The following is a 27,483-nucleotide window of genomic DNA, read 5'->3' on the forward strand; positions in this document are numbered from 1 at the left end:
ACACACTCAGATATCCATGCGCGCGCGCGCACACACACACACACACACACACACACAGATACAGATACTGACATAAGCGCCCGTGATGCCACCAATATCTAGGCTTCAAGATGAGGCGAGAGAAATACACCTGCCACACGCAGTAGCACATACACACCAGCCACACGCCCACAGGGGCCCGGGGACACCCCACACACTCCAACCCTCCTCCCACTCAACACCCCAGCGTCTCAAGGGAGCCCGACTCAGCCAGAACGATGTCCAGTGCACCCCCAGGGTGTGAACGCTTTTGGCCTTGGCCCCTGGGAACCCCCTTTTCTCCAAAAAGCTGAGCCCCCTCCCCCAAAATTCGTCTCCCACAAGGTGACAGAGAGGCAGACACAGGGGCTTTAGAAACCAGGCAAGTTTTAAATACATGTTGGCACAATATTAACATTAAATATACATCATAAATAGGCCTTATAAATATGAAACTGATAAAAATTGATAAATTAATCATGTCCCTCCTGGGAATCGGCCCAGTAGCTTCTGGAACTCCCTCTGGGAGGGCAATGGTTCCAGCGTGAGAAAATTCCAGGAGACACCACCAGGGGGAGCAGCCGCAGCGAGGCCCCAAGGCTGTGCTGCCCGCGGCTGGGAGGACTGCGGAGAGCTGGCCTGACCCACCCATCGCCATTGTCACCTCGTGTCCTGATTTACAGAGAATCTGATGGCCACCCTATGTCACACGGTCCCAGCAACAGACAGACAGAGGGGACCTTACACGGTCCCCAACTCCCTGGCTTCCCAAAGAGAAAACTGAGGTCCAGGAAGGTAAAGTGACCTGCCCGAGGTCACACAGCAAGTTGGGGGCTGGGCTGGGACCTGAGTCCTGTTCCCTGGACCCTCAGATCGGTTCTCCTTCTAGGACACCCTGCCCCTGGTTCGGCTGCCTACAGCGAGGTCACCCAGACATCCAGGTGTCTGGCCGAGACGCAGTGAGGCATAGGAGCCCGCTGGGGCGGTGACCTCCCTTCAGAGCCACGGAAAGGAGGAAGTCTGGGGGCACCAGCCCGGCAAGTCATGAGAGGGAAGGGCCACAGGCCTCCGGGGAGCACAGCAGGGGGGCAGTCTGCCCAGCCGTGAGTCACCCTGTGTCATCAGACCCCTGAATCAATGGAAAGTCGGCCCTGCGTGGCCTGACCTGGCCACCCCACCGGGACTTGGGAACTCGGGGCTGGGGTGCCACAGCCTGACACTACCCCCAGCCCGGAGGAGGTAGAGGGGCCTCCCCAGCTCCCACCTCTTAAAGTGCACTTCTGAGCGGGCTGAGGGTGGGAGCAGATTTGGAGACCGAGGTGTCCTCCCTCCTGCCTCCTGCCCCTTGCATCCGCAGACACCTGCCGCATCCTGCTCCTGCGAGGGTGCCCCTAAGGCTACCGGGGCAGCTGCCCCCTAGGCACGAGCCTCCTGCCCCTCCTGGAAGGTCTGGCTCTGCTGGCATCCTCCGGCAGGGCCCGCGGGGGCCTGTGTCTGTGGCCCTGGCTCGGGCTCTTCCCCCACTTGCCGAAGACCTGCCCGGCCGAGCTCAGGACGCGGTGGTAGCCGCGCAGGAACCTGCAGCCCTCCAGCTTGCGCTGAAAGGCGCCCGGGTCGGGGGTGGGCGGCGGCGATGTCCCTGGGGCTGCCTGCGTGGGCTCAGCCGCATCCCAGGAGCTGCCCAGCAGCCGGGACATGCAGAAGATGTTGTTCCTGAGCCCGTGGATGTTCAGCCTGGCCATCTTCAGCATCTCCAAGTCCTGGGCTCTCAGCCTCGCTGCGGGCGGCCTCCCCAGGCGCCCGGCCTCGGGGAGCTGCTGCTGCACGGCGGCCAGTCTGCGCAGCACGAGGCCCAGCGTGGCGTCCAGGGTCCGCAGGAAGCTCCGCCTGCCCAGCCCCCGCAGGGCGCCCTCGCTGGGGAAGGTGCCCGGGCGCTCCGTGCAGTGCTCTCTCAGCTGGGGGAAGTCCAGGCCCTGGATGCGCATCTGGGGGGACAAGAGAGTCAGGGGGTGAGCGCCAGGGACCCCAACCACACACACATAGACGAGTCTGCTCTGGTCGGCCTTGAAACGTAAACCTCACACACCCCTATTTGACCCTCCCATTGTACAGGTCCAGAAACTGAGGCCCGAGAGGGGACCCCGGCAGGGGACCCCAAGATCGTTGCAGGCAGGGTAGGAGGGATGTTGGGGGGCTAGCAGGGGTGACTGCACAGGTGGTAATTGTGGTGTGGGGGTGTCAGTTGGGAGTGGGGGGTTTCAAGAGGGCTGAACTCTGTTTTGCTCACTGCTGTGTCCTCGTGCGTGGAACAAAGCATGTGGCAGGTGTGCGATAAACGCGTGCTGGGCATGAGGGGGACAGGGCAGCGGTGTTGGGTTCGTGCTCCGGGCCCACGGGACTGGGGAACCTGTATCGTGCACTTAGCGTCTCGGGGTTAGGGCTGGAATAACAGGGGACTCAGTTTCTCCACCCCCCATACCGAGTGGGGGTCCTCCCGGCGGCTCCCTCCCTCCCTGACTGCCGCAGTCCCCGGAGACCCAGACACCACCGGGGCCAGGTGCTCACATAGGGGTCCAGGAGCGAGCTGGGGTCCTGCATGGCGTGTGCCTGCTTCTGCAGCTGGCCGAGGAGCACGTGGAAATCTCCCGGGCAGCTGCCCATAGCTGCCATGCTTGCAAACAGGAGTCCGAGGACCAGACCTGGGGCAGAGAAGGGAAGTGTCACCTGACCTGGCCAGGAAGCCGCAGGTGGGAGCCTGGGGGAGGCGCTTCCCCTCATCCTGGGCTTTGTGCGGCCCAGGGCAGGGCTGGGCACCGTGGGGCGCTGTGTGCACAGGAATACCCGCTGCGGCCACCAGCAGTGAGTCACTGCCTGGGACTCGAAACAATAGTGGGAGGGCCCGGGACACTGGCTGCTATTTACCAAACAGGTCTTTTGAGCAGGGGGCAGCGTCCGGCTGGAGCTCAGTCCTGCAGACACCACAGTGCCAACCCCAGGAGCTGACACCGGGCGGCCGGTGGGGCTGGCTCTCTGCAAGACCTCGGGCATTCGGGCCACCACTGCCCCAGGGCCCGGCCTCGTCAGCTACCCCGGGCCCCAGTTATGGACCCCGCCGTCCACGCAGGGCTTGGGAGGGCTTGCAGCCCGGGCGCAGCCGGTGCCCGAGCTCTGTCTCACACCCAGGAGGGGCGCCTTTCCGCCCAAAGGCTCGGCTGGGAGCAATGTGGGGATCACCCTGTCCATGCCTCGTTTTACTGACAGGTAAACCGAGTGGCAGGAGATAGGGCTCGCTCAGGTCACCCAGGGCAGTGCTCTGTCCTGACCTCTCGTGCCTCCCTCCTCTCTCTACAAGTGGCTGCTCTGTCAGGCCCACCAGGGACGCTGTGAGCCCATCAGAAGGTTCCAGGGGGCGGGCGCAGTTACTACTCGCCACCCCCCGCCACCACGGGGCACCGGCAGCCACGTGGTCGGAAGGGGCCTGTGGCGCAATGGCCCGGAAGGCAGTGACACCATCATTCCCGTCCTAAGAACCATCCGGCCCCGGGGGAAGACTGGCTTCTGGGGAGGGCAGAGGGGCCGGGCGCCCAGGCGCCGCCACCCCAGGGCACCCTTGCCACCTCCCCAGGTGTCCACCGCCAGGCTCCAGTTGGGGGCCCGCATGTGCGGCAATGTGCACACGGGACGAGGGTGTCTGCGAGGCCGTGCGTCCGGGTCTGTGCAAGGTGCTCAGGGGCACCTGCTCCGTTCACCCCAGGGCCCTGGTCTGCATGTGGGGCTCCCAGGTAGGTGAGATGAGGGCTCTGATGGCGTCACGTGGCTCTAGGTGCGCGTTGCCATGTGGGTGTGGCTGTGCGTGCTGTGTGATGGGGAGGCCTCCAGCACTTTCTATCCATCCCGGCCCCCCACGGCCCCTGCACATGTCCCCTGTCCCCTGCCTGGCTCCTGCGGCTCCCTGCAGCCTCCCTCCTGCTTCCCCTGCCTGTCTCAGCCCATCCTCTTCCCTCCTACCCTGGCTCCTGGAATTGCCTCTACTTCGCCTCCCCCTGGAAGCCTTCCAGGGATACCCCTTCTCCACCTGTGGGGATGCTGGCTCTCAGCCTGACCTCCTGGCTCTGGCCCCTTCTCAGCATCCCTCTGCCCGGTGCCCGGTCTCCCCAGGTCCCAGAGGGCAGAGGGTGGCCCTGCTGCCCAGGGCGCCCGTGGGCACAGCGGTGCTGGCGGGAGGAAGGAAGTACTCACTGAGCAGCGTCCTCCCTGTGGTCTGCGTCGGCATGCTGGGCGCCCGCGCTCCGGCCCGTGCCTGCTGGGGGTGACACCTCAAGGCTGGGAGCCCTGCGGGCTGGCAGCCACTTTATGCCCGCCGGGGCGATTGGCCAACACCTCGTGAGGTGGGTGGGGAGGGGGTGGGGGGAGGGCAGGCCTTCTGGGAACATGACCCCAAAAACCAAAATTTCCACAGCGGCCAATGGGCGCTGGGCGCGGCGGGGTGCCCGCTCCTCCTCCTGTTTTCTTCGAATTCGTTCTTCGAGGTCAGCCCCACGCCCAGGGATGATGCGAACCGCAGGCTCAGCCTTCCTGGGGCGAGTGGGCAGGGACCGGGTCCGTGCCACCTTTGGGGGGCCGGGGCCGGGCCCAGGGTGGGCGGGAGGGACTGGCCTCTGGAGGCCCCAGGCCAGTCTCTTCCCCGGGAGCCACCGTCCCCGCAGGCTTGGGGCTGAGGGGAGTGAGACATCTTCCTTCTTGAGTGCCCTTCCCGCCCTCTCGCCCGAGCTGTTGGGACATCTGTGAGCGGAAACCACCGGGCTCTGGGCACAGAGCCAGACCCAGGCTGGCAGCCCCGAGATTGTGGTTCTGGCCCCGGGACCAGCATCCCCCAGCCCAGCTCCCCGCTGCCTCCTGTCCTTTATTGCCACCCCTGCCACCCTTCCCCGTCCCAGGCCCACAGCCCAGACCCGGCCACTGTTCTCTGCAGACAGTGTCCTCTGGGGAGAACTGGACACTTGCAGCAAGAAAAACAGGAGACCAGCGGTCAAGCCCCCTGATGTGCTGTGTGATCTGAGGCAAGTCACTTAACCTCTCTGGGCCTCAGAGCCCCCACTTATCAAATGAGGAGGAGAAAAGCATTTCCCAGCTCACCTCACAGGCTGTTGGCTATCATGGACATAAAAGGCAAAAAGCCTTTGAAGGGAAAAGAAACGATGAAGATCTAATTCCAAGTATTCGCTGTCGGGTGGGAGTGGTGAGGTTCGGGTGTGCTGGGTTTGGGGAGGATGGGGAAGCTGTGAGCTCAGAGGGGAAGCCGGGAGGTGGGGCTGCGTCTGCAACGGTTGGGGACCAGGTTTCACTTTCTCTGAAAGATAGCAATCGTGGGTTTGCCCTCCACTTCTTGAAGATTTGTCTGAGCTCAGAATGAAGGGCCCCTGCAGACAGCGCCTGCCTGGCCAACCTGCAACTTTACTGTGGGGTAAACTGAGGCCCAGGTGAGGGTAGACAAGGCGAGGTTGAGGGGCAGGGCCAGGCTGGGAGACTCTGGCACATCCGCCAGGCCAGGAAGAGTGTCCTTGGCCTGCACCCTGAGGGGCCCGGCTGCGAGGAGGCTGCAGAAGTCTGCAGAGCCAGGGCGGGGTCCCTGGGGGCTGCCGGGGCGGGGGGGGGCACACGCTGCTAAGGCCGCAGAGACCGCTGGGCCTGCAGAGCCCGGACAAGTAGAACCAAGGAAGCCAGAAGAGCAGGACTAGAGACGCTCTGCATGTCCACCAAGGCTGTTCCTGCTGCTGTAGACACGCCCACCATCATGTATTCATTCAACAAACCTTTATTTAGCCCCACTCTGGGCCAGCCACTGCCCGGTGTTGAGGATCCAGCAGTAGGCAAAACCAGACAAGCCCACGCCCAGTAGGCCGCGCCTCCCGGTTTCTCCCCACGCCCCACACACAGGGAAAACCTAACACCTCACCGCCACCACCCCCACGGTGGCCATCTCTGGATCCTCATCCTGAGAATGTCGCTTCTGCTAAAGCCTCATCTCTGCGCCCACCCCCGCGGTGCTGGGTCCTGGGGCTCGTGCCAGGCCAGGATCCTTCTGCATTTCACAGCCCTGATCTCATCTTGCGACAGGCGGGTCTGGGATGCCTCACGCACACCCACTTCGAGAAAGAGATTGAGGCTCTGGGAAGGGCCGGGGCTGGCTGGGGGCAGGTGAGCACCGGCCCCTCTCCGCGGCGGCTGACCACCCGCCGGACTCAGGGACAGTCGGCCGGGCCTGCACCCTGTGCTGCCCACCAGGGCCAGGGAGGCCGCCCTGTCTCGTCACTTGAAAGGCACCTCCGTGACACTGCGGTCGCCTGCGAGCAGCAGGAGAAGAGGGACGTCCAAACCAGGCCACACGACCATGTTCTTAGCACACGGCTGATCAGGGTGCCAGCCACAGGCCCAGGGACCACGGTCACCAAAGGCAGGACAGCTTGTGTACCAGTTTGCTAGGGCTGCCGTGACTGAGTCCCACGGGCTGGGTGGCTTGGATGACAGAAGTGTGTCTTCTCACGGTTCGGGGGGCCGGACGCCTGAGGTCAAGGGTTGGCCACTTCGGAAGCCTCTCTCCTGGCTCGTCGATGACACTGTCTCTCCCTGTGTCTTCTTCACCCGCTCTTCCCTCTGCCTGTCTGTGTCCTAATCTCTTCTTCTAGAACACCAGTGAGACTGGATCGGGGCCCACCCCGTGACTTCATGTCACCGTAAGTACCGCTTTCGAGGCCCTAAACGGTCGCGTTCTGAGATGGTGTGGGTTAGGACTCCGGCACACGAATGCGGCGGGGGACGAGATTTAACCCGGGCCGCCTGCAAGAGGACGCGCGGCCGAGGGCTGCAGGGGCTGGGGACCCTGGCAGAGGGCCCGGAGCAGGGGGCGTGCAGGAGGCCAGGAGCGGCCGAGGCCGGGAGGCCCGAGCATTGGAGCGAAGCATGAGGGAAGATGCGTCAGCGCTTCTGGTGAGGTCAGCGCCCAGTGACGTCCCTCTCGCCAGCAGGAAGAGCTTGCAACACGGCCCAGCCAGTATAAATAGGCTCCCCGACCACAGGGCCCGGGCTGTCCCCTCTTCCCGGGCCACGTCAGCCTGGTCCTCGTGACTTGGAGGGGAAGAGGGGACAGGGTTGGTTCCTCAGAAGCGCTGTTTCATGGTCTTTCCCTATCCCTTTAAATGCAAGGACAGGCCCCGGGGTGGCCTGGCGGGGCGGGGTGTACCAAGCGGGAGGCAGAGGTGGCCCCCAACCTAAGTTCCAGGCTCACTCTGCAGTGAGCACCTGTGTTCTTGGCCTGGTCACACCCCTTTTCTGGGCCTGTTCCCCCTGCATAAACTGCAGTGACACAACAACAAAAAGACAAACAATCCAATTTCAAAATGGGCAAAGGATTAAAATAGACATTTCTCCAAAAAAAAAAAAAAAGGTAGACAAGTGGCCAATAAGCACATGAAAAGATGCACATCATAGGAAAATGCAAAATGCTAATCGAACCACTTCACACACACTAAGGTGGCTATGATCAAAGACAGATGAGGACACGTGTCGGCGAGGGTGTGGAGGAATTGGAACCCTGGTACGTTGCTGGTGGGAATGTGCAATGGTGCAGCCAAACTGGAAAACACTTTGGCAGGGCCGGGGGAGGTGGCTCACACCTGTAATCCCAGCGCTTTGGGACGCCAAGGCAGGAGGATCACTTGATTCCAAGAGTACAAGACCAGCCTGGGCAACATAGTGAGACTCTGTCTTTACAAAAAAATGTAAAAGTTAGCTGGGTGTGTCGTGGCTCACACCTGTAGTCCCAGCTACTAGGGAGTCTGAGGCAGGAGGATCCCTTGAGCCCAGGAATTTGAGGTTGCAGTGAGCTATGATCGTGCCACTGCACTCCAGCCTGGGCAACAGAGTGAGACCCTATCTCTAAAAAAAAAAAAAAAAATAGAAAAGAAAAGAAAAAAGAAACAAATTTGGCAGTTCCTCAAATGGCAAAACATAGAACTATCATCTATCATATGACCAACAATTCCACTCCTAGATATATACCCAAGAGAATTGACAACACAGGCCTACACAAAAACTTGCAAATGTTTATAGGAGCGATTATTTATAATAGCCTAAAACTAGAAATAACCTAAATGTCGGTCAATAGAAAATGGATAAACAAAATGTGATTTATCCATGCAACGGAATATTGAGTCACAGAAAGGAGTGAAGCATGGCTACATGCTCCAGCATGGATGAAGACATTCTGCTAAGTGAGAGAAGCCAGACACAGCAGGCCACATGTTGTATGGCATGTCCAGAGTCGCCACTTCTGGAGAGACAAAGTAGTTTGGTGGTTGCCAGGGGTGGGGGGATCCAGGGATGGGAGAGACAGCTAAGGGGTGAGAGGTGACAAAAATATTCTGAAATTAGATAGTGGTGATGGTTGCACACCCTTGTGAAGATACTAAAATTTGCTGAAATATATACACTTTAATCTTTTTTTTTTTTTTTTTTTTTTTTTGAGACAGAGTCTCACTCTGTTGTCCAGGCTAGAGTGAGTGCCGTGGCGTCAGCCTAGCTCACAGCAACCTCAAACTCCTGGGCTCAAGCAATCCTTCTGCCTCAGCCTCCTGAGTAGCTGGGACTACAGGCATGCACCACCATGTCCGGCTAATTTTTTCTATATATTTTTAGTTGTCCAGCTAATTTCTTTCTATTTTTAAGTAGAGATGGGGTCTCACTCTTGCTCAGGCTGGTCTCGAACTCCTGACCTTGAGCGATCTGCCCGCCTCGGCCTCCCAGAGTGCTAGGATTACAGGCGTGAGCCACTGCGCCCGGCCTGAAGCATATACGCTTTAAAATGATAGATTTAATGGCATATGACTTGTATCTGAATTTTTAAAAATGCAGCGGCAAGTGCGCCCCACAGGACGGTCAGCGTGCTTCAGTGAGCACGTGAGCACCTGACCCGCCAGCCGCTGAGGCAGACGGAGGACTTTTATGTCACAGGGTGACTTCCAGGGCAGTTGGGAAAGGCCGTGTTACATAAACCCGGGGTGAGCAAAGATCTACCAAGGCGCCCTCCCCAGGTCACCGAGGTCACCAAGGGCTGGGGGATCCCTTGGTTTGCAGCCTGCCACAGAGTTCAGGGACCTCGTGCATACACAGGCGTAGGAAACCATGTCTCCCTCGTGCCCAGTGGTTCCTCCAAATTGGGAAACTGACCCCCTTCTAGGGGCCCGAACGCCTATTCAGGGAAGTACAACCAAGGGGGGGGGCTCCCTTCTGTTCGGTGGTCTCGAACCATCTGCCTGGCACCAGCCACTTCCTCAGGTCCTCAGACCAGGCCCTGCCTCGGGGAGCCCCAGCCCGAGGGAAGGCAGACGGCACGCCCATGACCCGGCAGACTGGGGTGCTGGCGTGCCGCCCTGCCGTCCACTCTCTGGCTGGCCTGGACCACCCCCCGCTGCCCTCTCTGTACCCCGGGTCCTGTCTGTGACATGAGGGGACAGGCAAGATGACCACAGAGAGCTCAGACCTTACACACAGACAGAGGCCCCTAGCAGATCTGCACACTGAAGTGTCACTCTAAATAAAAAAACTCTAACGTTAAACAAGGGTAAGGTAGTCTGAGTCCTGACTTTGCTCAGGATGATAGGGTGCAATGCCTATTTTGTTTTTTTGTTTTCTTTCTTCCTTCCTTCCTTTCTTTCTTTCTTTCTTTCTTTCTTTCTTTCTTTCTTTCTTTTCTTTCTTTCTTTCTTTCTTTCTTTCTTTCTTTCTTTCTTCCTTCCTTCCTTCCTTCCTTCCTTCCTTCCTTCCTTCCTTCCTTCCTTCCTCTCCTTTCTTTCTTTCTTTCTTTCTTTCTTTCTTTCTTTCTTTCTTTCTTTCTTTCTTTCTTTCTTTCCTTTCTTTCTTTCTTTCTTTCTTTCTTTCTTTCTTTCTTTCTTTCTTTCTTTCTTTCTTTCTTTCTTTCTTTCTTTCTTTCTTTCTTTCTTTCAGAAAGGGTCTTGCTATGTTGCCCAAGTTTGTCTCCAACTCCTGGGCTCAAGCGATCCTTCTCCTTCAGCGTTTCAAGTAGCTGGGGCTACAGGCATGCACCACCATGCCCAGTGTACAATGCCTATTTTGAAACATCAGATTCTGGCTAAGAATGTTTGAGTGCCCGGGGCGGTATGGTAACAACCAGGCACATTTCTGGAGCCTAGTTCCAGGCACTTCACTTGGGCCACTTTGTAGAATCCTTGCAACCACCTTAGGAGGCAGGTATCATTGTTTTTGCCCTGTGGATGGGGAAACTGAGGCCTGAGAGGCGGAGTCCTTGGAGGGAGCAAAGACAGGTCTGAGCTCAGGCAGCCCTCCTAGAGCCGTGGGGTCGCCCAGCGCGCCTGGTGGGTCATCCAGTACTGAGGTTGCCAAGTGGCGGAAAATCAAAAGCCACGGTTTTCATGGGGGGAAAGGGGAGATCCCCTCCCCCCACCCCCCACCTGGACAGAAAGCAGGACAGCACAGGACCAGTTTGGAGAACAGCAGGTGTGGCCCGAAGTCTGACTGGAAGGGAAGAAAACGAGGAAGGAGGGGTCCTTACATCCCGCCGGGCTTTGCTGCCATTGTGGCCCCTGGGAAGGGGCCGATGCTACGCAGCCTGGTCACACGTCCTTGCTTAAAACACTTCCCTGGCTTCCCATTGCTATTCCCAAAAGGCCAAAGTCATTACCATGGCCACTAGGCCTTGCCCACCTGCCAGCCCCACTCATAACTCTCTCTCACCTGCCACCTTCTCTGACCTTCCTCAGTCCCTCGTGGGGTGGGGGCGAGCTCTCTCCTCAGGGCCTTTGCACATGCTGTTCCCTCTTCCTGAGCACTCTACCTGCTGAACTGCCACCCAGACATCAAAGTCCAATCCAAGTTTCACCTTTTCAGGGAAGCCCTCCCTGACCTTCCTCCACCCCAGGCTGGTCCCTGTGACCCTCCAGTATCCCTCTGTGTCACATTCTTCACAGGTGTGAATTTTAACAGCTATAGGGTGTCTCCCCCATTGAAACTAAATTCTAAGAGGATGCGCACTGAGGTTGCGTCCCCCCGTAGCCTCTCAGAGCCCAGCAGAGGCCCCAGGATGTAGTAGGTGCTCAGTAAATCCTTGGAGAATGGATGGATGCATGGCCATGGCCATGTGTCCATCTGCAGAAGCCCCGGGAAAGGTGAGCTGTGGCTCCCATGCTGCAGGACGCAAGTGTGTCCCCATCTGTCCCCCACTTGGCGCACCTGCAGCCAGGCCCCTGGCAGGGCAGGAGCAGGTCTCTCAGAGCCATTTCCGTGCACCCTCTGCTCTTGCACAGCGCACCGAAGCACACGCCTCCTGCTTCTGGGCAGCCTCCGTTTCAAAGATGCTGACATTTTCCTTTGTGATCTTTTTTTTAAAGCGAATTCAAAATCTGCTCTTTCTCACACTGCAGATTTCAACACTTTCCTGGAAAATAAACTGAAAGCCACCGATGCTTCCTCCAAAGAATTCGTCTCGGAATGGATTCTGCATGAGTGGCACTTGATGGTCTCATACAAAGAGGCCAGTTCTTCACAGGAGGTGACAGTCCTACATTTTGCAAAAAAAACAAGGCAGACAAATCACAGTGGCTTTTCAGTCCTTCATTCAACTTATATTTAAGTGCCCACTGTGTGCTGCACCAGGGTGGGTGCGGGGGAGAAATCAGAGAGAAAGAGCAGGCTAAAGGTCGCGCGAATTTGCTGTGAATGCCTTTTTACATCCGGCTTTTGAAGGGTGAATAAACACACACGTGCCAACACCACCAGCACACGGAAGGGTCTGGGAGACCCACGTGTTGGACTGCCCATATCTTAAATCAGGACGGAGCGCCTGACCCAGCCTGGCCTTCGTGGTACCCCACGTCCAGCAAAGCACCTGCATCCTGAGCAGGACCAACCAGAACCCTTCCCTGGGACTGACGTCAGACATAGGAAGCACGCCCCTGTCACAGGGCTGGGGGTTCTGGCGGGGATGTCACCAGTTCACCACTGTGGGAAGCCACCTTCCCCAAGCTCGCAGGCAGGGTTGGGGTCCTGCAGGGCGGGCAGGAACGTGTCCAGCACAGCCAGAGGGGCTCAGAGTCTCCCTGAGCCCTGGTCCCTGTTGAAGTGGGGGCCATCCACACAGTGTGTCCCAGCCACACGGGACAAGGTGCTGGTGTCTTCTTCTGCTAGCTGAGCTGGTTTTCTGGCACTTGGAGCCGGGAGTCCCTGGCCCTGCGCGTGTGGGGACAGGGCGGTGGGGCGGGCAGAGGAGGAAGTAGGCTGGACTCGGCCTTGCAGGCACAGCAGGAGTCACAGCCTTTCCTCAACAGCAAAGGCAGCCGGAAAGGACAAGGACAGTGGGAAGAGGCCAGGGTCCCAGTGGGCCTGTAACGACCCCAGGGAGAAGCCTGGGACACAGCGGTGAGACTCGCCACCCAGAGATGACTTGGGACAGGCGTGGCGGAAGAGCTGCCTTCTCCGGACACTCTCACTCGGGATACTCTGGGCATTTATGTTGATACAAAGAAGAGAAAAAAATCCTGCAGTCCTGAGGTCCTTGCTCTATCCAAGGACCTACTGGTGACCATTCAGTGGGTGATGGGGTATGACCGGCTGGGGCCAGGTCACCCTGTCCACCGAACAAGTGTGTAAGGAAGGCAGAACGCTATGGCATTAAACGCAAATGCCGGGCACCTCCGCGGTCAAGAAGGCAGGACTTAACAGCCAAAAGGTGGGCACAACCCAGATGTCCTTCAACAGGTAAGGAATGAACAACACGTGGTCCAGCCACGCAACGGAGCAGTACTCAGCCATAAAAAGGGACGAAGCACCAACACCTGCTACGACTCGGATGAACCCCCCAAAACAGTCTGCCAAGCGAAAGAAGCCGGATGCAGAAAGTCACATATATGATTCTACGGATATGAAATATCCCGAATTGCAAACGCAATTCGTGCTGCAGAGGCAGCACGCAGGCTGGTGCTGGCCAGGGGCTGCGGGGAAGGAGAACTAGGAGTGACCGCCAGCGAGTACGAGATTTCCTTTTGCGGTGATGACGTTTGGAACTAGAGGTGGTGGTTGCACAATATTATGAATGTACTCAAAGCCACTGAATTATTCACTTTAAAATGGTTCATGCTGGATTACAGGAATTTCACCTTTAAACATTTTTTCTAAAGGCAGAGCTTAAAAACACAGCAACCCCAGGAAAGCTGGGGGGCTGGAAAGTGGCGAGTCAAGCTGCAAGGGGACAAGGGAAAGCCTGAGGGCCTCCCCTGGCGCCTCCCCGTTCTGCTGAGCTCTTGTCCAGCCGGAGAGGCAGGGAGGGCACAGGGGATGTGGGTCCAGGGGTGGGGAGTGGATGGGAGGCCACACCTGGGGACACGTGCAAACACAAAAACACAAAAGGTGCTGACATATGCACACACACTATGATGACAAAACCGGCCTGGGACACGTACCAACACAGACATATAGAAACACAGGAGCCCTGCCACGCTCACATGTGTACACATGCACAGATACACAGACACATGTGGGCACGCGTGAAGAGAGGAGCCAGGCATGCAGTGGGTGTTCACACATAAGCCGATGCACACATGTGCAGCCACAGACTTCCAGACCTCCAAGTACGCAGTCACACTGGGACACTGTCACTTCTACACGCATGTAGACTATCTCTGTCTCTCTAACACACACACACACACACACACTTTCCTGCAATGACTCATCTGCAGACACGTACACACAAAGGCCTGCGAGTGTAATCCCGTCCACACACCCCGCGAGGCACACACGTCCACATGGTGCCGTGACCAACCCCCTGGGAAGGAAGCTCTGGGCACCCCCGTAAGAGGCAGCCTTAGCCCTGGAATCCCAGCACGAGGGCTGGCCTGGAAAAATGAGACACACACTGTGGCCGTTGCCCAACACACTCACCCTGCCCTGCCAGGGTCAGGGAGGAGCCAGGGCCAGGCCTCGCGTGCCTGCCCACGCAGCCGTTGCCAGCGGCAGCAGACACCCGGCCACTGAAGCAGACAGCTGGGCTTGCAAGGGATCTTGCAAAATCCTCCCTGTCCTTAGGGTTCAACGAAAGTGTCTCTTCCCCCAGGGAAACTCCCCAGGCTCCTGTGGGCATGCTTAACCTCCCTTTGGAATTCTGGTTCTGTCATGCCCCGCTGTGTCACTTCGGGCACGTCACTTCACCTCTCTGTGCTTCACTTCCATCTGTGTAAAATGGAGGTAACACAAGCACATGTTGAATATACAGTCATGCGCCACATGGTGACATCTTAGCAACGAACCACATAGATGAGGATGGCCCCCTCAGATTATAATGAGTTGAAAAATTGCTATCACCTGGTGAAGTCTTAATGATCCTAACTCTGCAGCCCTAGGCTAATGTGTGTGTTTATGTCCTAGTTTTTAATTTTAAAAAGTTAAAATTTTTTAAATTTTAAAAATGAAAAAAAAAAGCTTATAGAATAAGGATAAAAAGAAAATATTTTTGTAGAGCTGGACAATGTGTGTTTTAAGCTGTTATTACAAAGGAGTCAAAAAGTTAAAAAAAAATAAAAATTGGCCAGGCGTGGTGGCTCACACCTATAATCCAAGCACTCTGGGAGGCCGAGGCAGGAGGATTGTTTGAGCTCAGGAGTTTGAGACCAGCCTGAGCAAGAGTGAGACCCCATCTCTATTAAAAATAGAAAAATTAGCTAGGCATGGTGGTACATGCCTGTAGTCCCAGCTACTCGGGAGATTGAGGTAGGAGGATTGCTTGAGCCCAGGAGTCTGAGGTTGCTGTGAGCTAGGCTGACGCCACGGCACTCCAGCCAGGGCAACAGAGCCAGACTTTGTCTCAAAAGAAAAAAAAAGTTTATAAAGTAAAACATTTACAGTAAGCTAGGGTTATCCTTTTTTTTTTTCAAAATATTAATTAAGGTGGTACAAGGGTTTTTATTACGTGGCTACCTTGTATAATGCTTAGATCTGGGCTTTTGGCGTGCCTGTCACCAGAAAGAACAGTGTACATTGTACCCAACAGGTAAGCTTTTATCCCTCACCCACCCTCGAGCCCTCCCCCCTTCTTGGTTTCTCATGTCCTTCACATCGCTTTGTGCCCATGGGTATCCACCCATCAGCTCCAACTAAGGTTATTCTTGAAAAAAAAATTTGTGTTATAAATGCAGTGTAGCCCAAGTGCGGCAGGGCACAGTGATGTCCTAGGCTGTACCACCTCCCCCCCAACTCACTGGCTCACGGGGAGCAGCTGCCCGTCTGCAAGCCCCACCCAGGGTGAGCACCCTACACAGGGCACCATTTTTACCTGTTCACTGTGCTTTGTCTGTGTTTAGACACACAAATACCGTTGTGTTGCCACTGCCTACAGTACTCAGTACAGGAACGTGCTGTTCACGCCGTGGCCTAGAGCACACCCTATGGCGGTCCGATAACAACTGCATTGCCTGGTGACGTATTTGTCAGAACGTGTCCCTGTTCTGTTCACATGACTGTATCTGTTAACGGAGCACGCCCCCCCCCACTCTTGTCCAGAGCATGCGCAGTTTCTTCTCTCACCTCTACAGAGACAGGACCGAGAAGCCAGCCTTGGGGCAACTTGGCAAACATGGGGACCAGGCAGCCCCACCTAGCAGGGTTTGGAAGATGAGAACTTTAAACCCGGAATTTCTGCTCCGGTAGCTCAGAGGGGGACTTAGGAGGTGACTTCCTCTGTGTTGGCATGAAGATTCGAAAGGGTGGAAATGAGCCGCTGCCTCCACCTGGCTGAGGTTGCCTCATGCCCCCCCCCATCCTCCCTGCAGACGCTGGGCACTGGGCTGGCGGCCGGGGGCCTGAGACCCCCTTCCTACTCCCATAGAGACCGTGGGCAGGGCCCGGCCCCAGCAGCTCTCAGTCTCCCCAGTCTGTGCTGCTGTGGGCAGGAGAACGAGACCCCCAGGGTTGAAACTCAGGGACATGGGCTGTGTGCCAGTGGGTGTCCCCAGCCCCAGGCCAGGCTGACCAGACCAGCTTCCTTTGCCTGGGAACTCTCTGGGGGCCCGAGTTGGATGAGAAGGCGTTCCTGTGAGCCCCGCCATCTGCCTGAGTGGACCCAGAACAGCAGCCGCGTGTGAGGTCCACAGTCACAACCATGGAAGCCCCTCCGCTTCTCAGCTGTGTCCCCAGGGCACCTCCCAAGCCCTGTGCCCCTGACCCCAGGTGGCTCCGGGATCTCCCCAGCCTTCCTGAGCAGATATCCCTGTCTGTAACCTATTGAAGCCAAGAGCTGGCCCAGTGACCACCCCTCAATGACCTTAACATCTAGGAGCTAAAAACCCTCCACACGGACACACTTGGCTATGTGGCAGACACACACGTGGACACAATGACCTCCAGGTCTGGGTCTGAGTCCTGTGGACCTGGGTGAGGGGACACAGATTGCCACGGACTAGGGCTGCCCGAGAACTAGCCGAGGCCAGGGTGGCACCTGGTATGAGGGACCCAGGAGAGGCCGGAGGCCCTGGGAGAGCCAGGGAGACAAACACCAGCACAGGCAGCGACTCACAGGTAAGCCTGAGCGCTGGACACGGGCCAGGAGCTCTCTGGCTGCAGGTTAAGCAGCCCCAAGAATCCTGACTCGAAAGCCCCACCTCAAGCCCAGACACCACCAACCCAGGGCCTGTACCAGGCCCTCCAAGGAGAGGAAGTGGGACTCCCCCGACCCCACACAAAGCTCCAAGGAAAAACCCCCCTCCTCCCAGTGTTCCTGAAGGAACTGTCTCCTGGGTGTCCACGCACATGGGGAAACTGAGGCTGGAGGGAATGGGCTGGTCCCGGTCCCCTACTGTTCACTCACCGGGCCGGGGTTGTGCTCTCAGCTCCTCTGATCTGCAGCCCGAGGCCCCAGACTCTGGTCCCCAGGGGCAAGGCGGGCGCACTGCCAGAGGCCTGGTCCCTGTTCTGGCTTTTCTGGGGAGCTGCGCTGACCTCTGAGCACACAGAAGTCACACCCTTCTTCTCGAGAGTGGGCGGGTCTGGGCTGAGGGCAGCTGATAACCCCTGTGCCTCTGCGGGCCCCTCAGGCCACAGCAGAATCTTCGCCTCCCTGGGGTGGCGGCCCCTGAGGACAAACAGGGCCCCTGTCCTGTCCCCCTGACCCTGCACCTAAGCAGGGAGAGGCCAAGCGTGCAGGGTCCCTCCCACAAGCCCAGGAGAGCCCTGGTGGCAAGAACTGACTGATCTCTCAGCCAACAGGAAGGACGGCCAGAGCTTAGGTGAGACCCAAAAGAAAGCACACAACAGCCTGGAGAAAAGCGATTTCAGGCCCTCCTTGGTGGGTTTCCCGGCAGGCCAGCCATACCTACAGTGGGCAGGGAAGGCCAGGGGACCCCCAGCAAGGAGGGTCTGGGAGTCTGCCCATGTTTAGAACCTTCTGGACTATTCTGGAAGCAGCAAGAAATGAAGATCAAAGAGCCCAGACATCAAAGGCAGGCAGCCCGGGATGGGAGTCACGTGACCGTGGCTAAGTCATGTCACTTTTCAAAGCCTGGGTTCCTCATGTGCAAGATGGTGACGGTTCACGTATGGCTCACGGAGCCGTGGTGAGAAGCCAGCGCGTGAAGGGAGCCTGCTCCAATACACAGGGGCCTTGAGGCACAGCCGTGGCCGAGACTCAGACTCAGGTGAGCCCCAAGGACCACGGCCCAGCCCAGCCGCTACAAAGTCCTTTATTAACAAGTCAATAAAAAAAAAAGGAGAGAGAGAGAGATGTAAAAATACTTTTCTTAGAGGCCCCGCAGGGCAAGGCACTGTCAGGACTCACCGGCCCAGGGAAGGCAGCCCCGCCAGAGGCAGAACGGAAGTCAGGGCCTGGTCCAGGTGACAGCTGGCTGGGGGGTGGGGTGGGGATGGCTCAGGCCTCAGGTAAGGGACTGTGCAAATGCCAAGGCCCTGCAGGGAGTGATGGGTTAGGCCCCAGCACCGTGCTCGCCTGTCAGGGCCGATGCTCCGTGGGGCTAGCACCTGCCTGCTCCAGCTGCGGGGGCACTCTCGTGTCCACTCGAGAGCCGGGCCTGCACGCAGCTTACACATAGAAAGTGGGACGAGGGGGCCCAGGCAGGAACAGGGGCCTCATCCCAGAGCTTAAGGAAATAGCTTAAAGAAGTCTCCACCAGCCTACGCAATACAGCGAGACCTAGTCTCTACAAAAAAATAAAAAGAAAAAAGTAGCTAGACGTGGTGGTGCACACCTACAGTCCCAGCTACTCGGGAGGCTGAGGCAGGAGGATCGCTTGAGCCCAGGAGTTGGAGGCTGCAGTGAGCTATGATGACGCCACCACACTCTAGCCAGGGCAACAGCGTGAGACCGTGTCTCAGAAAAATAAAGTCTCTGGAAACCTGGAGACAAAGAGATAGCAGGGAGGCTGCTCTGCTGCTCACAGGCCTCAGGAGGCCAGGCCCTCCTGCCGCCGCTGGAGGACCTCGATGACACTGCCAATACCGTCCTCAGGCACCTGTGGGCATGTAAGTGGGAGGGGACGGTCAGGGCTGAAGTAGGCCAGGGCTACCCCAACTTCCTGGCCCAGCTGAGACCCCCTCCTGCCCACCCACACTCTTGGGCCTCACTGTCCCTGCACGACCCCCCCACCCCGGCCTGGGTGCTCACCAGGGCGTGGTCAAAGTTGAAGGTGCTGATGTAGTAGGCGGAGATGTCGGCAGCAGCCAGGGGGCCTGCGATCTGGGCCACGATCCCACATTCATCTGAGTGTGGAGGAGGGGTGCATGTGGCTCACCCCCGTCGCCCAGAGGCCCTCCCAAACCCCCAGCCCACGGAGCGGCCCTCACCAAATCCCAGGGGCTGTCCGCCGATGCGCACCATCCTCCAGAGCTCCCCCGACGAGCTGGTGAGCAGGAGGTCGCTGGGGAACCTAGGGAGGCAGGCGGCCGGTGGGCAGGGCACCCCATCTGCCGTGCCATGCCCTGAGCGCCTGGGCAGGTCTGCCCACTAACCTCAGGGTCTAACCACACCCCCCTCCCCAGGGCTGCTTAGGCTCTGTGGCCCGAGGGTCAGGGGTCACATACTTTTTCTGCGTCTCAGCGTCCATGACAATGGAGATATAGCCCTCGATGAGGGAGAAGGCAAAGAACGGAATGGAGCTGGGTTCAGGACTGCCAGAGGCTGCCTCCTTGGGGGCACTGGGGAGGGATGGGAGGTTCAAGAGCTCTGCCGGGGACCCAGCCCACTCTAGCTCTCCCACTCAGCCTCCAGGCCCCTGGGAAGGGGCTGGCACGGATGGCCTGGGCAGGCCCTCTTGTCCCTGCTCCCCTGCGCAAGGCCCCAGCCCTCTGGAAGGTGTGGGCGGGAAAGAGGAGGATGGACCCTGCCTGTGCCAAAGACAAAGGACCCGGGGCAGAGGGCGGGACCAGGGCACAGCTCGGGGGTGGCTCTGCCAGGACCGCAGGAGAGAGCTCCAGCTTTGGGGTTGGGACTCTCCCCGAAGGTCAGTGAAGGGCAAGTGAGCATGATGGGCTGTCAGGAACCCCGAGACACAGGACAAGGCACAGACCAGAAGGTGGTGGGACACGGCATAGCAAACAGTGGTGTGAGGACAGAGACAAAATGCAAACAAAGCCCACCTGTGCGAGTAGAAAAGGACATCGATGAGGGTGGTGGCGATGGCTGGCAGTGTCTCAGGGTCCAGAGTGAGGACACAGAAGCGGTTCTGTGGGCTCTGGATGGGGTGCACCGTGGGGCTGGGCCCTGCTCAGGAGGGACCAAGGCATTCATGGGCTGTGGCGCCTCCTGGTGGCCACTCAGGGAGGGGCCTGGGCCAGGGAGGGGCCATGTTCTCCAGGAGCAGGCCCTTGGGGCCCATCTCCTGAGACTGTCAGTGTCAGCTGGTCTCCCCACATCCACAGACCCACCCACACAAGGGACAGACCCCGGAGGGAAGAGGAGGCCCTGCCCAAGTTTGGGTGTCAGGGGGTGGCCCTCACCATGCTGGGCTCGGGGAAAGCCGTTGCTGGAATCATCCCTGGCCACAGGCACAGGCTCCCCGCCCACCTCACGGTAAATGTCGAATTCCTGGGCCAGAGTGTGGATCACCACGGACAGGTCCTGCTCCCGCACCTGGGGCACAGGCAGGTGAAACGTCACGTGGGTCCCCAGGCACCCACAACTACTCTGCCCCGCACCGGTGGGAAACTTACCAGGATGAAGTCCGTCTGGTAAGTGGACAGCATCAGCACAGACACGTGGTGCTCAGCCAGAGGCGTGATGACCGAGCGGGCGATCTTGGTGACCCCAGCAGCCTGTACAGCTGCACCACTGTGAGATGACACGTTCAGCACCAGCCATGTGGCCTCAGCCACTTGCAGGAACTCGGATGGAGGTAGCTCTGTGGGCAGGACACATGCCTAGTCAGGGCCTGCAGGGCTGACCCCTGCCCCTCTCTGAGTCTCAGTTTCCCTGTCTGTGCCTTGGAGGGCTCTATCAAGGTAAGGGCAGGTCTGGAGACTAGTGCTATCTCCTCCCATTTCTGCTCCTGAAGTCTGTACGTATGCAAAGACTGAGAAGTGCTTTGGGTGCCAGCCTGCTGGGGATTGAAACTTCCCATTAAAGATCAGAGCTCCAGATTCAGACAGACCTGGGTTCAAATCCCAGCTTTGCTATTTACTTGCCATGTGACCTGTGGGCAAGTGATTTGAGTCTCAGCTTCCTCATCTATAAAATGGGATGACAACATCTAACTCATGATGGTATATTCTGTGGGTTGGCAGAAGCTCTACACCACATGGCACCACCAGGGGGCACCAGCAGGTGGGGTTGGCTGGGTATTCCCCCTCCCCTTGTGCAGACTCAGACTTCCCTGTAGTACAAACAGGGAAACTAAGGCCTGAAGTGGAGCAGGGGGGCAGAGGCCAAACTCAGTTGGCTGGCCTAAGACTCCAGGCCTGTGAGGATGAGCCAGGCCAGCAGGGGTAGGAGCCAGACGTCTGCTCCAGGGCCCAGGGAGGGACCAGGCTGGTGTCCAGCCCTGAGCAGAGGCCAGGTCCAGGGTGGCTGCTGTTCACCCAAGCACAGCTAGGAGGCCTCCAGGACCCTGCCCTGGGATGGCTGCCTGTCCTGCATTCCTTCTCAGCCCTCAGCTCCGGAGTTCTCAGACAGCAGGGGAGGAGGGGACCCAAACCAAGGAGATAAGTCAGGGAGGAAATAATGTCCAGGAGGTTGTAACAGCCACAGGGAACCATAACTGCAGCCCTGCCGCTAGCCTGAGACTGCTAAGTGCCCCTCAAACACGGCCCCCCATAGGTTTTAAGTTTATAAAGCCCTCAGGGGACCCTATTCTATCAGAACCATAACTGTGCCCATTTTACACAAGAGGAAACAGCTCAGCGTGGGCAAGAGCACACAGCCAGTGAGCGGTAGAGTAGCATCTGAACCCTGATCCATATGCTTTTAGGGCCCAAGCTCTTGGGGCGGATCCCAACACATGGTGAGAATCCTGCAGAGGGGAGCAAAACAAGCCCCTCCCGTGCTCCCCCTTCCCAGACCCCCACCTTTAAAGCCCTCCTCGTCCACCATGAGCGTGTAATCCTCAGGGGTCTCCGTCAGGCTGAAGAACTTGCACCTGGTTGGGGGTGGGGAGCATCTTCAGCTTGGGGCGGAGAACTAGGGGGTGGACATCGCTGAGAGACGTCCCTGAGAGACCCGCCGGGCGCCTTCTACCCCCCTCAAACCTCAACTTCCTTCCCAAGGCAATGGGGGGTGGGCTCTATCCCCGGAGCTATTTTCCGCCTCCCGACCTTCCCAGGAGCCCTCCGCCATCCATGCTTGGAGGGAGGGGAGGCTCACAGCGTGGCAACAGCCCCAGGGACGTTGGACCTTGGGCCCCTTGGTCCAGCCTCTCTGACCTGAAGGGAGGAGTCTCAAGGAGGTCTCCGCAGCGGCCAGGTAGCAATGCCCCCGTTTGACACCACTCAGAGTTAAGCATCGCTCACCCCAAGCTGTTTGTGCTTTGGCCCTGGGAGGGGGCCGGATAGGCGGCGGTCCCGGGGAGGGTAGGCCCAGGCCGGATGGGCAGAGCCCTCCCCGCCCGCGCGCGCCCGCCTGCCTCGCGGCGGTCCTAATCCTCCGACCCTAGCCCAGGGCGACAGCAGAGGCCCCAACCCCCATCAGCGCCCCCAAACCCAGGCGCGCACCGGCTGCGGTGGGGCAGGAAGAGCAGCTTGATGAGCGGGTGGGTGTAGAGCCAGAGACCGGGGCGGGCGAGGCTCAGCACCCGCACCCGGTGCTCTAGGATGTGCAGCTCCATCGCGGCTCGCGCGGACCCGACCCCGCGGCAAACTAGACCCAGGCCGCGCGGGAGGCGGGGCGGCGAGGGTGGCGCCGAGGACTTAAAGGAGCCGCTGAGCGGCCGCGTCCACGCCGCCTGCTACTTGGCGGACCCGCCCAGACCAGTGTGGTGACCCGCTCCTTGACAGCCACGCCTCGCGCGAGGCGAGGCCTATGGGGTGGCCACGCCCCTTCCAACACCAGGCCCTCACCTCGCTTTCCAGCCCGCAGAGCCCGCCCCGTGGCTCCGCCCCTTTAGCCCTGGCTGCCGAATCACTGCTTGACCCCACCTCCTCCGCGGCCTCCAGGCCCCGCCCCTGCCGCGCCCCCTCCCTCAGCTCCACCCTTTCCGCAGGACGCCTGCAGCGCTGGGGTGGGAGCATCCCGGAAGCTGGGGGTCATTTCTGTTCTTCAGGCCCACACGTGGGTCTTAAGACTAAGGTCATTAAGACTCAGGTGAAACGAACCGGAGCTCAGCTGGGACCCGAACGCTGCCCCCAAACCCTCGGAGCGTGGAGGGCCAGAGGTCCGCTGTACAGCTCAGTCGGACCTGTGATTGGCTTCCAGCAGTGGCACCTTTCTCCTTCCTCTCAAGGCTCGGCAGGTGGCAGGGCCAACAACCCAGAATTGGTATTGATGCATACTCCTCCCCCGCTTTGTGAGTGGGCTGACAAGATGAAACCTGGCCTGGTGCCCCACTCCTTACTCTCACTCAACTCTCAGAGTAGAAGGCTCCCCACCAGGGGCACAAAGATAGGAGAGTACCAGCCACCTCCATAAAAGCAACATATTTTGGGGTAGGGGACTGAAGGTGGCCCAGGCCTAAGGGCTTGAGGTCCCACAATACAAACCAAGTCCAGCAGTGCTTGAGCCAGGAATGCCCAGGGCACAGACTTTGGGGGTCAGGCCATACAGGTGAGGTGTACTGGATACTCAGATCTTAGGCCTAGGACTGGAGCCCTGCCAAGGTCTCCCCAAAGCCTGCAGCCATTAACAGAACCCAAGAGGCCCGAGCACACCTTAACTTGCTTCAGGCCCAGGGAGGCCCCCAGCATTGGCAGACACCCCAGATCTTATCAGGCCTCTGCAGGTCCCAGACGACCCCAAGGTTGAGCAGGCATCAGGATGCCCAAGTTGGCTCCATAGTAGGGCTGGCCATGCTCCAGGGGTCCCTTGTCTGGCTCGAGCACCCTAAGGCCTCAGAGCTGAGGCTTTGCACCAAGTAGGTTAAAGCAGGCCTCAGGCCTGGTTGGGACCTAGCAGGCCTGAGCAGGCCATCTGCCTGCTCTGGATCCTCCACCATAGGCAGATTAAAAACAAGCTAATCCTCCTCCCTGGACTCTCAGTCTCAGCACATTCCTGTGGAACGCTGTACAGCCGCCACATCCTGGCCTGTCCCCTGGAGGACTAGGGGAAGGAGGAGAGTTTCTTAAAGGCTTAGCCCATCTTGTCAATGGCAGGTACCGATTGGGTGGGGCATCACAGGGGTGAGGGGTAGGGGGCAGCAGTGGGGTGGCCTGCCCTGAAGGTCTCTTTTGACCCTTCACCTCCCTAGGCCTTGGTATCCCCAGCTGTACCAGGACAGGATGTTCCAGGCCAAGGCAATGCCTGAAAGCTCCCAGGGAGGCTCTACTCCTCCCTCCCCCCCCTTCCCCTATGGCCTGGCCCAGCTTGGTGTCTGCCAAGAACAGCCGCTATTGTTTGACTGGAAAAGCTGCTTCCTCAGCAGAAGGGGGGCCTTTCCCAGAGACACCCTGTCCTCACCCTCGCCAGTCATCAGGTTGTGACCACAGGCCTGCCGTGGCCCTCAACTGCAGTCAGGTCACCTGGAAGCCTGGCCAGGAGAGGGAGCTGAGTGAGGGCTCCAGGTGCAAATTTGACTGGGCTTTCCTCTCTAGGGGAGGTTCCTTTCCCACTCAGCTCCTGTTTCCTTGTCTGTAAAATGGGGATAACAGAACCTACCTGATCAGCCATGTGACATAACAGTCCAGCCTGGCGCATGGTAAGCGCTCAGTAAATGGAAGGCAGCATTTTATCAAGGACCCAGACTTCTCCCCTCACTGCGCTGCCTCTGACCGAGGCCTGGGCTGAGAATGTGGAGACGTGCATGGTGCTCCACCCCTGCTGCCAGCCCCCGGCCCAGAACCAGTGCTCAGAAGCTTACTGGGGCCTGGAGTGGCATCCAGCCCAGGCTTTGGAGGAGCAAGACCCTAAAATCTCTTCCTTAAGGAGCCCCCTCCCTCTCAGTGATGGGTGGGGACCAAGACCTGGGGAGCATGCCCTGCCCTGCCCCAGCATTGGGCTCCAGCCCTGGTGTCCCTCATCCATGGCAGAAGGTGGACATGGGGCAGCAGGGATGGGGTGAATAAAACTGGGGGCTAAGAACAGGGGCTGGCCCTGGGCGTGGCATGTCCTCTGGCACAGGTACTTCTCAGAGAGGCTGTGGTGCTGGGCTGGGGCCCAGGAAGGGGGCCTCTGTAGGGCATGGGGAAGAGATGCTGAGCACCATGGTGGCACCCCCTGCCCAGTCCCTAGCTGCACACCAGGTCTACACAATCCTGTTTATTTCTGTACAAAACCATGTATCTATTTTACACAAAGAGCACCCCACCCTCCCCCCTCACGCCAGCACCCTAGCCCTGGGGACCATCCCCCTATGAGGAGGGAGCCGAGTGAGGCCCCACCCTCTTGGCCCTAGCTTCTGCCTGCCCTGGCTGAGCCAGCCCGAGCTCCACTCTAGAGAAAATAAATAAGGAGGCTCAGGCAGAATCTGTGCTGGGCCAGCCAGACTCTCTCCCAGCTCAGCAGCCAGGCGGTTGGGCCCTCAGAGGGTGGACCTGGAGTGTCAGTCCATGAATCATGTAGGTGTGTGGAGATCCCAACCCGGAGGACTGAGCTGCCGGGGTTACAAGTAGGTGTCCTCACTCTCTTGGGACGTCAGGCTCTCCTGGGAGTGGTGGTAGGCTGAGTCCTGGGGAGCTGAGTCTTGAGGGGCTGGGTCCTGGGGTGCCAGGTCCTGGGGTGCCGGGTCCTTTGGGGACACATCCTGTGGGGGACATGCGTCTCCTGCAGCAGCCACCACCATGGCTTGATTTGGGGCTGGGGTCTTATCCAGCTGCCCACTCGCCTTCGTCCGCTTCCGCTGCTCCTTCTGGACCTGCTTGGGTGGCTTGGGCTTGGCTTTGGAGCTGGGGAGGGGGGCGTCTGGGGGCAGGCGGATGGACGGTGAAGGCTGCAGGGCAGGCCGGGGGCCGGGTTCTGCATCCAGGATGGCCTTGGCGCCATGCAGCCTGGGCGGGGAGCAGCACTGCAGCTCACCTCGGGTCTCCTGCCAGCGCCGCAGCTGGATGAGGTGCTCACGCTCAATCTGGCGCTCTGTCACCGGCAACTCCACCACCTGCAGGGGCAGTGACAGGCAGGTGGGCACCAGAAAGAAGGACCTTCCCCTTCTGCTTCCCATCCAGGGCCTCCCCTCTCCCTCAACATCCCCCAGCCGTGACCACTACAGGCTGACCTCAGAAATGATGGGGATCTAGTCCCAAGCTGTGGTCACAAGTCCCAGAGCTGAATGCCAGGGGAACTGGACACTTGAGACACTCTGCCTCTGAGGAGAAGGCTTCTTACAACTCCTGAGTCCACCTGCCCCACTGTGAGGCAGGAGGTAAGGCTCAGGCAGGGCAAAACCTGCTCTCTGCCAACCTGTCCGCACTTCTGTCCAGGGCAGCCTGGCTGCCTGGGCTCAAATTCCAGCTCCACCACCTTCTGGCTAGGTGACTCTGCAGGAGGCTGCTTTGTGATCCTGCCTCTGTGCCTCTATTTCCTCACATGTGAATTGGGGGCGCTGCCACAGCCCTCAGCAGCTGTTGGGAGAAGCAGGTGTAAAACGGGCCATTGCTCCTTTGCTTCTGCCCCATACACCGGCATCAGCCCTACCCCCAGCCCAGCCCTTGCCTCAACCCAGAGAAGCTGACTGTGCATGTGTCACCTCATTACAGCCCCTAAGAGACAAGTAGCCATAAATAAAGAAAAAGGGGAATAATAGAGCCAAAGCTGGGAATATGGTACCAGTGAGGGAGAAGGTGACAGGTCACCACTCCTCTTCCTTCCTGCGCACCTCACATAAGGCAAGCCCTGCAAAGCTAGGCCTCCCTGTCCCCCACACTCGTCACCGGGACAGGAAGATGAGGTCCACCCATGCCCTCCTGGGCTGCTGAGCAGCAGACCTGGCACAGGTGACCCAGAGGCAGAGGATTACCAGGCTGTCCTCCAAAGGACTCTCACGTCTCCCCCTGCCTTCTGGCGAGTGCCAGGTGCGGGCCGTACCTCCTGGACCAGGAAGGCCTCCTGCATGATCTTGGGGCTGAGGCTCCGCAGTCGCTCGATCGTCTCATACTGGCCTTGGCAGGCTTTGACCTTCTCGGGGGAGCCCAGCGCGTGCTTCAGCAGCACCAATCCCACCCGGAAGATGATCTTGACTCCTGTGGGGGGCAGGTGGTGAATGCAAGGGTCCGTTAGGGGCTTTCTCTGGAAAGAGAGGCTGCCAGTGGGCTGACTGGGGGCAGGGCCTCTCCTTCCAGTCCTGCCCGGTACCTTCACAGAAGAACATGTCCCAGACGCGCAGCACAGAGCTCCAGGGCAAGGTGCGTGCGAAGGCGCACATGAACCACTCTGTCATGTAGAGCAGCGGGTCAATCTTCTGCCGGCTGAGGTGCTTGTGGGCCACCGGTGACACCTTCTGCAGCAGCGAGAAGAGGATCTCCCCATCCAGCTGGATCGCCTCCTAGGGGGACATAGAAGCCACAGGGCCATGACCATGGCCTGTAGGAGCCAGGGCAGGGGCTACACCCCAGCGCCCAGCATCAGGCAGGCATTTGTTCATTCCTCGGATGGCTACTGCCTGCAGGGTGCCAGATACGCGCGCTGGGATACAACAATGAACAAAGCAGAGACAGCTGTTCCCTTCGTGGAGCTCACAGTGAGAAGGGGCCACATGAGCACAAAGAGAATGTGGAGAAGGGGAGGGGACTGAGTGCCCAGGACAAGGCAGGAACAGCAACATTCTTGAACATGTGTTGGAGCATGTGCCTGTTAGGGTCAAGGAA

General features: G+C 58.8%; 3 protein-coding genes and 2 long non-coding RNA genes across 9 annotated transcripts in view; 1 reads left to right on the forward strand and 4 right to left on the reverse strand.

Moving 5' to 3' along the window:
* Positions 1-388: 388 nt before the first annotated feature.
* Positions 389-4,338, reverse strand: OSM (oncostatin M). The gene is made up of 3 exons (XM_012763895.3): positions 4,258-4,338; positions 2,584-2,717; positions 389-2,003 (listed from the first exon to the last, which is right to left on the reverse strand). Exons 1-3 carry the CDS (start codon positions 4,289-4,291, stop codon positions 1,416-1,418), a joined length of 756 nt encoding a protein of 251 aa, XP_012619349.2. The 5' UTR covers positions 4,292-4,338; the 3' UTR covers positions 389-1,415.
* LOC109729873 (uncharacterized) lies at positions 3,535-11,643 on the forward strand. Of its 2 annotated transcripts, none has more exons than XR_012914279.1 (4): positions 3,535-3,800; positions 4,177-4,406; positions 4,478-4,617; positions 11,475-11,643. It is a non-coding gene; the product is annotated as an uncharacterized LOC109729873 (long non-coding RNA). The 2 variants fall into 2 exon arrangements; XR_012914278.1 differs by lacking the exon at positions 11,475-11,643 and adding an exon at positions 4,991-5,617 and having other exon boundaries at positions 4,478-4,547.
* On the reverse strand, positions 5,818-7,946 carry LOC142863483 (uncharacterized). Its single transcript, XR_012914280.1, has 2 exons — positions 7,486-7,946; positions 5,818-6,342 (listed from the first exon to the last, which is right to left on the reverse strand). It is a non-coding gene; the product is annotated as an uncharacterized LOC142863483 (long non-coding RNA).
* A 6,115-nt stretch (positions 11,644-17,758) lies between the features above and the next one.
* CASTOR1 (cytosolic arginine sensor for mTORC1 subunit 1) lies at positions 17,759-22,521 on the reverse strand. Of its 2 annotated transcripts, none has more exons than XM_012763906.3 (9): positions 22,249-22,521; positions 21,607-21,677; positions 20,257-20,444; positions 20,044-20,176; positions 19,684-19,807; positions 19,129-19,242; positions 18,892-18,974; positions 18,713-18,807; positions 17,759-18,560 (listed from the first exon to the last, which is right to left on the reverse strand). In XM_012763906.3, exons 1-9 carry the CDS (start codon positions 22,359-22,361, stop codon positions 18,492-18,494), a joined length of 990 nt encoding a protein of 329 aa, XP_012619360.1. In that variant the 5' UTR covers positions 22,362-22,521; the 3' UTR covers positions 17,759-18,491. The 2 variants fall into 2 exon arrangements, with proteins under 2 accessions (XP_012619360.1, XP_012619361.1); XM_012763907.3 differs by lacking the exon at positions 22,249-22,521 and adding an exon at positions 21,961-22,077.
* Positions 22,522-24,930: 2,409 nt separating this feature from the next.
* Positions 24,931-27,483, reverse strand: part of TBC1D10A (TBC1 domain family member 10A) — a 28,874-nt gene continuing 26,321 nt past the window's right edge. The window contains exons 7-10 of one of the 3 annotated variants that reach the window (XM_012763902.2): positions 26,972-27,161; positions 26,705-26,859; positions 25,700-25,778; positions 24,931-25,427 (exon numbers count right to left, since the gene is read on the reverse strand). In XM_012763902.2, coding sequence (XP_012619356.1) covers positions 25,303-25,427; positions 25,700-25,778; positions 26,705-26,859; positions 26,972-27,161 — 549 coding nt within the window. In that variant the 3' untranslated portion in view covers positions 24,931-25,302. Of the gene's footprint in view, positions 25,779-26,704; positions 26,860-26,971; positions 27,162-27,483 lie in introns of all 3 variants that reach the window. The other 2 variants (XM_075996699.1, XM_012763901.2) reach the window with 2 other exon arrangements.

This window comes from Microcebus murinus, chromosome 22, assembly GCF_040939455.1.
Source record: "Microcebus murinus isolate Inina chromosome 22, M.murinus_Inina_mat1.0, whole genome shotgun sequence".
NCBI lineage: Eukaryota > Metazoa > Chordata > Mammalia > Primates > Cheirogaleidae > Microcebus > Microcebus murinus.

Excerpts from the sequence above, each read along its gene's own strand:
- OSM (XM_012763895.3), bottom strand. The coding sequence starts at position 4,291 with ATGCCGACGCAGACCACAGGGAGGACGCTGCTCA. Across the intron at positions 2,718-4,257 it reads CACAGGGAGGACGCTGCTCA|GTCTGGTCCTCGGACTCCTG; the intron begins GTGAGTACTTCC and ends TCTCTGCCCCAG. Across the intron at positions 2,004-2,583 it reads GCTCGCTCCTGGACCCCTAT|ATGCGCATCCAGGGCCTGGA; the intron begins GTGAGCACCTGG and ends TTGTCCCCCCAG.
- CASTOR1 (XM_012763906.3), bottom strand. The coding sequence starts at position 22,361 with ATGGAGCTGCACATCCTAGAGCACCGGGTGCGGGTGCTGAGCCTCGCC. Across the intron at positions 21,678-22,248 it reads TTCCTGCCCCACCGCAGCCG|GTGCAAGTTCTTCAGCCTGA; the intron begins GTGCGCGCCTGG and ends ACCCCCAACCAG. Across the intron at positions 18,975-19,128 it reads GACGCTGAGACGCAGAAAAA|GTTCCCCAGCGACCTCCTGC; the intron begins GTATGTGACCCC and ends CTGCCTCCCTAG.